The sequence below is a fragment of the Crocodylus porosus genome, unplaced genomic scaffold (assembly GCF_001723895.1).
Source record: "Crocodylus porosus isolate Cpor-Errol unplaced genomic scaffold, CroPor_comp1, whole genome shotgun sequence".
NCBI lineage: Eukaryota > Metazoa > Chordata > Crocodylia > Crocodylidae > Crocodylus > Crocodylus porosus.
This window is the reverse complement of record NW_017728949.1, coordinates 70,116-79,793: the sequence shown is the minus strand read 5'-3', so window position 1 is coordinate 79,793 and position 9,678 is coordinate 70,116. Positions and strand designations below refer to the sequence as shown.

At 51.9% G+C, this 9,678-nt stretch overlaps 1 protein-coding gene across 2 annotated transcripts; it reads right to left on the bottom strand.

Annotated features, from left to right (window-relative positions):
• Nucleotides 1–1,519: 1,519 nt before the first annotated feature.
• On the bottom strand, nt 1,520–5,332 carry HIGD1B (HIG1 hypoxia inducible domain family member 1B). 2 transcript variants are annotated; one of them, XM_019553623.1, is made up of 4 exons: nt 5,186–5,290; nt 3,376–3,479; nt 2,695–2,829; nt 1,520–1,746 (listed from the first exon to the last, which is right to left on the bottom strand). In XM_019553623.1, exons 2-4 carry the CDS (start codon nt 3,470–3,472, stop codon nt 1,682–1,684), a joined length of 297 nt encoding a protein of 98 aa, XP_019409168.1. In that variant the 5' UTR covers nt 3,473–3,479; nt 5,186–5,290; the 3' UTR covers nt 1,520–1,681. The 2 variants fall into 2 exon arrangements, with proteins under 2 accessions (XP_019409168.1, XP_019409167.1); XM_019553622.1 differs by lacking the exon at nt 3,376–3,479 and having other exon boundaries at nt 5,186–5,332.
• Between the last annotated feature and the right edge of the window lie 4,346 nt (nt 5,333–9,678).

Here is a 9,678-nt window from a genome sequence, read left to right as displayed (position 1 = left end):
GATTCGACTGAATTGAATCAGGACAGTGATTCAAATCTCCGAATGGAATCACTGTACCCCAGATTGGCCAAATCCAAAGCAAATACTAGCCGCTTTGCACAGGCCTGTAACCCATCTTCAAGCTTCCCTATAACTTGGTGTCATCCACAAACTTGGCCAGGGAGCTCTTCACCTCCACATCCAAATCATTAATAAAGACATTGAAAAGTACTGGACCAAGCACCAACCTCTGCGGGACACCGCTGCCCACTTCTCGCCAGGATGACACAGTTCTGTTCACTACAACTCTGGGTCCTGTCCTGCAGCCAGTTTCTCACCCACCTGACTGTCTCGGAGTTGAGCCCACAATCCTCCAATTTTCTTGCGGGGACATTGTGGGATACTAGATCAAAAGCTTTTTGGAAGTCAAGGTATATAATGTCAACCTGTTCTCTCATCCAGGTGGCGAGTTACCTGGTCATAGAAGGACATGAGGTTGGTAAAGCAAGACCTGCCTATGATGAAGCTATGCTGGCTGTCATTCAGAATCTTACCTTTCACAAGCTTATCACAGAAAGAGTCCTTGAGGTTTTCTAGGATTTTTCCCTAGGATGGAAGTTAGGCTGATTGGCTTGTAGTTACCCAGATTCTCCCTCCTGCTCTTCTTGTGGGTGGGCACAGCACTGGCCATCTTCCAGTCCTCAGGAACTTCTCCAGAGCACCACCAGTTGTGGAAGTGTTTCACCAGGGGTTCCACAATGACTGGCCAGCTCCTTCAGCACTCTTGGATGAAGATCATCCAGTCTCGCTGACTTGTATATGTCTAATTTTTTTAATAGGTTATATGCAATTCTATGGCAGTAGTAGGAAGGTGATTATTGCTACCGTGCTTATCCTGTACTCTATCTGGCATTGTTTTCCCCTTGGTCTGGTGAAAGGCCAAGGTGAAGTAGTTATTTGGGAGTTCAGCTTTCTCCTGGGTACCAGTAACCAGCTCTCCTTGCAGTCCCAAGTACCATAAAGGTAAACGGAGACACCAATTGCATGTAAGCCTCTATGTCCAGGGTAAGACAGCTCCTGTGCAGGAGGGGGTTGGGTGATAGTTTTAATGGTGGGTAGCTCTGCTCTGTGTACATGCCTCTACAGGAGTCCAGTTCCTTATCCTGAGTATGCACCATGGACAAAGGGTGAGGAAGGACCTGGTTAAAAGAAGGAGATTGAATGTATGTCGCCTAGGTCATGGGCCTGGGCTTTAACCACAAGAGCATCTTTTCTCTTTTCCCTATTTAGCACCACTTGTCCATGGTGCTCCCACACCCATTCCTACCTTGCTGAAGGCCATGGTCATTTTCCCTACCTATTAGACACAGCATCCCTAGTACAAGTGAGAACCAAACCAAGCCCAAACCCCTCACCACATTCCCTCTGTGAGTTGCAGAAAGAGCCCAAGAGTCCCTACTCACAGCCCTGCACAGCCCAGTGGCAAGCACAGCCTCCCAGCAGCTTCCTTGACACCAACTCTGTGTGATCCTTCTTTTGCCTTTAGATGTGACTTTATGAAAAGTGAAAGCAGGGGTTGTTAGATGTACAGCAGAAAGGGTTTGACTGCAGGGGCCTTGGGTTCTGCAAGAGATTGCTGCTTATTGACCGCAGGCACACCTCTGTGCACTCAAGTGGAAGAGACCATGCAGCTTCCTCTGGTTTATTTCTGGGCTCTGTCTGTGGATGGCTTCAGCATGTAGTCTTTGTACATGGTGTGGGTTGTGCCTGCAAGAGAGGAAGTGGTATCAGTGCAGGCCTCCAGAGGTGTGGGCAGGAATCAGCTACATCACTTGCACTGCTGTAGCATCATCCTTGTAACTGGGTTGCTTCCCCCACTGCTTCAAAGCAGAAGCAGACAGCACTGGAGTACAGAGCTGCTGCTGTTCAGTCATGCACTGTGGGGCACAAGGCAGGAGTCACTGGCTGAGGTTCTGGTCTGTGCAGAAGATCAAAGTGGATGCTGTCAATCAGGAGGTCTGATTCTCAGTTAAAATGTCTTGATGAAAGTGATACCCACTGGCCCAGTGACAAAGGATGGTTGCTAAAGCAGGAACAGGGCTGGAGAGCAAGGATCCTGCACCCATCTACATCACAAAAGTGTGGGGAGAGCTTTCATGAGGGGCTGGACCTGGTGGAATTTGCTAACGGCATGTTCCACAGAGCATTTCTGCTGCTCTTGGAGTCCCGAAGTTTTACATACACCTCTTGCTTTGAGTGGTGTTTATCTTTGTAGTTCTCATGTATTTGGCCCCCAGCCCAGCCAGCCTGTCCATGCAGCATTCTCAGAGTGCAAGTGTCTGCTTAGTCTCAAATACTTGTCTAAGTCTCAAGAGGGGAAGAGAGAGGATGTTAGGCTTTTCTGCCCAGTCTGGATGAAAGGAGATGCTGTTCTCAGCCCCGTGAAAGTAACATGAAAGTTCCATGATTTACGTGTGCTTCTTTAAATTCAGCAGCAGCCTAGAGGTAGTGAAGAAAATGATCCCCTCCTATCCCTGGGTAGATCAGGAGCGCTCTGGCCCTATTCTACAGTGCAAAAAAAGTATTGTCTTCTATTTAGAGCCAAATTCAAGTAGTACCAGGTGACTACATAGTGTTTAAGGACACACACGCACACACCCCCAACTCCCTGGTTTCCCACCACCCATTCAAAGGTTTTGCTCAGACGTCACTCACCCAGGGTGATGGCCCCAACCGCACAGGCCTGGGCAGCCATCTGAGTGTGGATCAGGTGCAAAGACATCTTCATCTTCCCCCTACCCTTCAGGAGGTAGACTCCATAAGCTACCACCATGACAAAGCTTCCTAGACCTGTTAAAGAACACAGAGCACCTAGATTAACCAAGACATCTGCTGAGGCAGGCAGGAAGATTGGGTCTTGATGGGATGAAGGCTGTCCTAGCATTTGGGTTACATGCCTCTACTGTGCTCCCTATGGCAGCCTCTGTCCTTAGTGTGACCAAACTTGTGGGAGCTGGCCAGCACATGGACCTGATAGGAGTTGGATGGTGCTCTGGAGCTAACCTTTTCCCTTCCCCAGTCCCTGAGGTTGTGCCCATTGCAGCTCCTTTGAGTGCTCTGTGCTGAGCTGCTGTAGGAAGTGCCTCGCTGGGCTGGGGAGGGGAGGAAGGTCTCTAAATGCATGTTGTCACTTGAAGCTCAAGGGAATGTATATAGGGAAAAGCACAGTGCAGGGCAGGTGCTGTGAAAGTGACCTCCTGGCATGTAGCTCTTCCAGTCCTGCCTCCACTTCTGTCTTCACTGGGCTTTGACCCAGCTGGGAGCACCCACCCACACCTGGGGCAGGTGGAGCAGCTCCTGGGGGGTCCCCTTGCTCACTTCTCTGCTCCTACTCACCAACAAGCATGAAGGGGGAGTTGTGCACCTTCTGCAGGAGCTTGGTGTAGGCTGTGTCTTCATGCTCAGGGACCCACTGGCTTTTGCTTGTTGACATCCTTTCCCTGCACACAGATGGTGACAGCCAAGACCCCATGAACCCAACAATACCTGCCAGCCCTCTACCCTACGTACATCCTAGCTGGAGAGTTGCACACCACATGCCCCCAGCATGCCCTCGGTGCCTATGCCTTGTCTTCAAGTGACAGCTCCTGCACCTTTGTGCCTTCAGCATGTGCAGCACCAGCTGCAAGGCTCAAAGTCCTCTACAACATAAACCAGCCAAACCCTTGCCTGCCCCTTCTCTCCCTAGTGTAGATGTGGGAAAACCAGACCATCGGGAGTGCTGACTTCTGCAGAAAAAGGCTGCCCAGCCCAGCTCTGCTACTGCTTGTGAATTCCCAGGTCCCTGTGCCAACTGCTGGGCTATTCTTCCTATTAACTATGAAGGGAGAGGAGGGCAGGTTCCCAGATGTCCCACTCCTTTCTCTTCTGTGCCCCACTCCCAGTTGTACCCTCATCTTGGGGCTGCATCATGTTTTTGAGATGCCAGCTAGGCTCCAGCCTCTCTGACTTGCCTGCACCTAGTCATTGTGCTCTCACCCATTCTGTTAGCCAAACCTCAGCTGGCCTGAGCTGCTGCATCTTTGGTGCAAGTATGTGGGCATTGGCACTAGCTATTCTACGGCTAGAATATATCAAGGGGCCTGTATGATGCCAAAGTTCATGATCCCCAAATTTCATGACCATCTCCAGAAGTCACTTCCAGCCCTACTTTCCTATGATTTTTTGAAGGGAAATAGCTGATATAAAACTCCATCAAGGTGCCTGAGGTGAAGAAGAAGGTAAGGTGTTACTGATTTGCTACAGTCTGGGGCTACACCATAGCCATAAGCAAAGCAACTGGGGGAAATGACACTGTGAGGGTCCACATTTGTCCTCTGTGCCACTGAGGTAAAATGGTCTTAAGGCTCAAGTAGGGAGTGGGAGTCAGGACTCCTGGTTCTAGTCCCACCAATAGTACAACCTCTGAGGCCTGGATATTGAACCCAGACAAAGTAGTATAAGGAGGGCTGGGAAAGCAGGGCATGGGCCCAAGATACCAATTTCGATGGAAGAGTGCCAAAATGGTGTCCTCCTGGGGAGCATGCACAATGGCAGCCATGGCTGGCATCAGATAAGGCCCTCCGGAGTTTGGCCCTCCTTCCCTTCCACCTCCCCCTCACTCCCATCTTCCAGCTCTCTGGCCCTTGGCACAACCCCTGTGTCTCACCCACACACACACATCTCTATCGAGGGTACACAAATCACTAGCTAAACCTCTGCCCAGGAGTCCTGCCTTCCCATCACTGCCTCTGCTCCCCAGAAAATGCTGCCTTTGTCTGGGTGGAACAAGCTGGCCTTGACTGCAAGAGGATGTCCATTGCTAATGCCCTGCAGCCATGATGAGCCATGGGGGCAATGCTTGCCATGTGACCAGGGCAAGGATTCCAGGAGGCTGTTACCTCCAAACCCATTTCCTTCCAAACTTCTCTGGTGACAAACCCACAGGCTATACCCAGGCAAACCTGTGCTCTCTAATGCTTGCAAGGCCTTGAGCTGAGACCCTGATCCTACATCTAGGTGACTTGTGAACTGGATTGCAAGAGTGCCCTGAAGTGCACTAGGCAGTAGCAGGGCTCTGCCCTGGTGGGGAGCAGCCCACACCCACCCTGCCCTCCAGAGCTGTCCAGTGCCATGTGCCAGCTGACACTGGGCTGCTAGTACTCACCTCCTTGCAGCATTCCTGGGTTAGGTCCGCAGCTGCCAGTGCAGGATCTCCACTCCATCTGGCCTTATAGGCGTGTTTGTGTGGAGCCTGCTGGGACATTTCCCATCCCATCACTTTGAGGTTACAGCAAAGTCACCAGCTTGGTTCTCTATGCATTTGATGTTAAAGGGAGGGGAGTGGGGAAAGGGAGTGGAGATGGGGCTGGCAAATTGGCATCCCTTACAGGGGCTTTAACTCTTTGTCTGCCAAACCCCAGCACCTCTTTCCAGGGTAGAGGATTTGCTGGGTAATGAGACTTCTGTGGATCCCACTTTTAGGCAGCTTGGGAACCAGGGGCTGGGTTTTCCACCTACCAAGTGCCTAAATGTCCCCTCCCACACCAGGTGCTCAGGGTTGCACTGCCTGTTGTGGGTCCAGTTCTTAGAGCGTGTTATTGGTGACTGTTAAAGCTTTGAGTGACACAGGGCAGGGGGAGCAGCAAGGAATGGAAATGATGGGTCACTCAGTAGGCTGGGTACAACCAAGCAATCAGTCTTTATATGTGGCTAAATGCAAAAATATAGATGTAGGAACAAAAGACGCAAGCTGTGTTAGCAGGATGAGAAAGAGTCAGGGTGGATAGTAGTTGGATGTGAGCTCCCAGGGTAATGCTGAGCTCACACAGGCTAAAGTGATCCATGAGGTGAAGGGGGGAGCTCATGCAGGAGTAAGGATGTAGTAGTATTGTTGTCCTCGGCATGGCAATGACTGCCACTGGAAGACTGTTCCCAGTGCTGGTGTCTGCAATACAAGGATGCTGTTAATATATTGGGAAAAGCTCAGAGAAGAGCCCTGGGAATAGTCAGAGGACTCCTTACAGCACGGGACACTGGGAGGTCAGTTGTTCTGGTTAACAAATATAAGGGTAAGAAGGTGAGTAGATCATAGCCTACGAGGGGTTTGATCCAAGAAAAAAGACATAGAGGTACAAAATAATAGACATTGCTACACCTAATTTTTAGGTACCTGGCTCCCAGCAGATTCCTGGCCCCTTTATTAGGCACTAATGTGCCCTTTACAAGGCATGGGAAGACCTGGCCACACCAGACCTGGATCTATCACTGCCTCAACAGAGAGCGCTAGGGCCAGGTCTGGCCAATAGGAACCCCACTGACAAAGGGTGTCTGAAATCCAGCCTCTAACACAGGGTATGGGAGGCACCTCAGACTTTTCTCTCAAAGAAATGGTTCATTCTCTCACTATTAAACTTTGCCCTTTATGTCTGGATTTGCCCAACGTGCAGCCCTCGACTCTTGTTTTGCCTTTGGTGGAGGGAGAGGCTCAAGCTGTGAGGGCAGTCCGTGGAGCAGGAGCTGCAATAAGCCCACATCCTCTGTGGGCCGAGCACCGCGGTAGGGGATAACACGCTGTGGTCAGTGGGTTTAACTGACCACCTCATGGTCTTTCCTCACACTCCCCTCAGGCGATGATGATGTTGACTGTAGAAAAGCTCTGCTGGGCATCCAGGCTCTGTCCTGCCAGCCCATTTTGAATGAGTGTGTGAAGGGAGGAAGTTCCTACAGCTTTCCACAAAGGACTCCAGCCTGACTGCCCCCACTCACCTTCCATATACCTCACTGTAGTGACCTAGTCCTGCCTCCCCCCCTTCAGCACATGCCAGAGTACTCACAGCCAGGAATCCCATCTAGCATCCTGTAGCTCACATACCTTGTCCCTCATAGGGACAGGCTGGATGTGAGGCACTTCCAGTGACTTCCCTGCTTCTGCTGTGCCCAAAGCAACAGTACACCCAAGTTCTGCGTTGGGGCAAAGGGAGAGGTTGAAAGCAATGTCTGGTGAGGAGACTGATTGCAACACACTAGTGTGACCCCATGTACTAGCTCAGCAGCAGAGCGCTTGCCTGGGACATTAGGGAGCTGGGTTTTCCTTCATCAGCTGCAATGACTTCATAAATAGGCCATGAAGTGTGAGCAGGGTGAGGGCAGCCCCTGGCTGTCTCCCAGAAAGATACCCTGTGAAAGAAGCAGTTCTATAAGCAGACAGGGCTGAATGAACCATTAGCACGTATTCCCCAGGGGACAACACGTCCACACCCCAGCTAACATTCAAAATAGGTTCCTTTCTCCTGGGGCATGTGACTGTGTTGGGAAGCCCAGCTAAGATAACCAAATTGTAGCAATGGGAAGAAGCCAAGCAGAGGTCCTGCTTCACCAGGAGCTGGGACTTCCACCTTGCGTGTTCATCCAGAGGAGTCAGAGCATGGCACAGAAGAGGTTGGTGTCATTCCTCCCAATTTATAGAAAGGTAAACTGAGGCACAAAGCAGTTTGCTCAAGGCCATGCAGTACAGCCAGATGTCAATTCCAGCTTAGAGTAACCTGCAGGCCACAGGCAACTGGTAGGGGAGGCATGTGGGCAGGGGGAGCACATGCCCCCCCCCCCAACAAGGCTGTCCCCACTACCGACGCAGCCAGCAGCACCTGCAGGTGCTCGCCAGCTCTGTCCCCACTGCCGATGCCACCGCTGGCTTCTGTGGGTGCTCCCCCAGACTAAGGAGGCACCAGTTGCCCATGCTGCAGGCCTCAGCCTTGTTCTAGATTCTCGCCTAGTGCCAGACACAAATGTCCCAGCCACACAGTCCCCAGCCCATTGGCATCAGTAGAAGGAGCAGAGTCACTGGCAAGCACCAGTGTGGTTGGGAGGGGGATGTGGCCCAGTAACTTCTGAATGAGCAGCATAAGGCCAGGAGCCTGACTGAGCCAATGGCGAGATGGGAGAGAACAGATGGAGAGCATGACACAGCCCAGTCCTCCCCACCACCCCCACCCGCCATTGTGATGTTCCCACCAGATGGGAGGAGGGAGCTGTTTTAGTCTCAGGCAGGATGTTTACTGGGGGCCTGGGGTCAGAAGTCCTGGCCAAAGCCAGCGACATTCCACTGTCCCAGCTCGCAGGGGAGCACGGCTGGAAAACGCTGACCTCTCATTAGTGCAGAGGGCTGGGAGCCGGGGCTGTCGGACCCTGGGAATTCCCAGGGGCAAGAGGGAAAGAGATAAACAGTAATTTCCCAAGCAGGCTGCGTGCTCTCTCGCATGCTCCCCCACGCCCCAACAGGGTGAAGCAGCCAGGCTGGCTTGACCCTCCTGCTTCCTCTCGCTAGGAGTTCACAGCAGGCCAGCCACTTTGTTCTCAGCACCTGGGCTCTTTATGGCCTCTGCAAGAACTTCTGTTCTGGGTGAGGCTGAGGGCACAGGAACACCCCACCTAGAAACACCCTCCCCCCGCAGAGCATGCTTCCACAGTCATATTATTTTCCTCACATCAACCCCCGCAGCCACTTCCCTCCAGAAGAGGTGCTTGGTGCCCACCTGCCACCTGGATGTGGACGGTGGGATGCCAAGAGGGAGTGTGATGCCTTGCAAACAATTCCCTTCCGAACTGTAACACTGAAATAACAACCTTAGGGCAAGCCAGTTGGGGATAGTCCAGTGGGATGGCTTTTCCGTGGAAAGTCTGCCTCATCAAAGCCACAGCTTTTCCTGGGCATAGACATATCTGTTTCAGTTTGGGTGGAATTTTTTATATGGAAGAGAAACATACAACCCCATCTCACTCCCAATAGCCTGGACTTTGGAGCGTGCAGCTGGGTTTGGAGAAACTAGAGTTCAATTCCGTCCTGGTGGGAGTCAGGGAGAGCTAACTCACGTGGGGTTGGGGAGGGTATCTTCCTTCTGCTTTGTCATTTTAAAAGCTCTTGGCTTCATTCTGATACAGAACAGGAGAATATTTGCACTCTCAAGGCTTTTGTATGCCAGGAAACTCTTTCTCACCCAGCTTTGAACTCACTGAGAGACTTCGCTCCTTAGGTACTTAGGTCCCAGCTGGTTTGCAGCTGGAAGGAGCTGTGGCCTGAAGTCAAGGACTTCCGTGTTGCTGACTGAGTTGCAGCTTTACGGCGGATGGTGAAGGTGATGAGCTCGTGGTCATTGTCACCCAGCTTCCCATTGATCACTAGGTCGCCAATTAGGTCATCCCCAGTAGCCAGTACCAGGTCGAGCAGCGCTTTGCCTCTCGTTGGCCCGTAGATGTCTTGAGTCCGGTACAGGTCATCCACGCACGAGAGGAAGCTTTGCGACTGCACGGATTCTGCTGACTGATCCTCCCATGAGATGTCCGGGTAACTGAAGTGACCCAGGACAACCATGGTCCTGGAGCATGCGGCCTCATCCAGTTCCCGGGCGAACTTCTGGTCATGCCCAGGACTTTGGGTGGGAGGTGTGTAGTAGACTCTCACTGTTGTGTCCCCTGTGGCATGTTCCCCACGGATTTTAACCCAGAGGGTCTCCAGTCATCCACCCTGGTCACCTATATCAGCTTGCAGGAACGCGTAGCTTTCCTTAACATAGAGAGCTACACCCCCGCCCCTTTTATCTACACGATCCCTCCTGTACAGGGTATAGCCCTCTATACCCGTGGTCCAGTCATGGGTGGAGT

Coding starts and splice junctions, on each gene's coding strand:
- HIGD1B (XM_019553623.1), bottom strand. CDS start 3,472: ATGTCAACAAGCAAAAGCCAGTGGGTCCCTGAGCATGAAGACACAGCC. Junction 2,830..3,375: donor CTCCCCCTTCATGCTTGTTG/GTGAGTAGGAGC, acceptor GTTCTTTAACAG/GTCTAGGAAGCTTTGTCATG. Junction 1,747..2,694: donor GGTTGGGGCCATCACCCTGG/GTGAGTGACGTC, acceptor CCTCTCTTGCAG/GCACAACCCACACCATGTAC.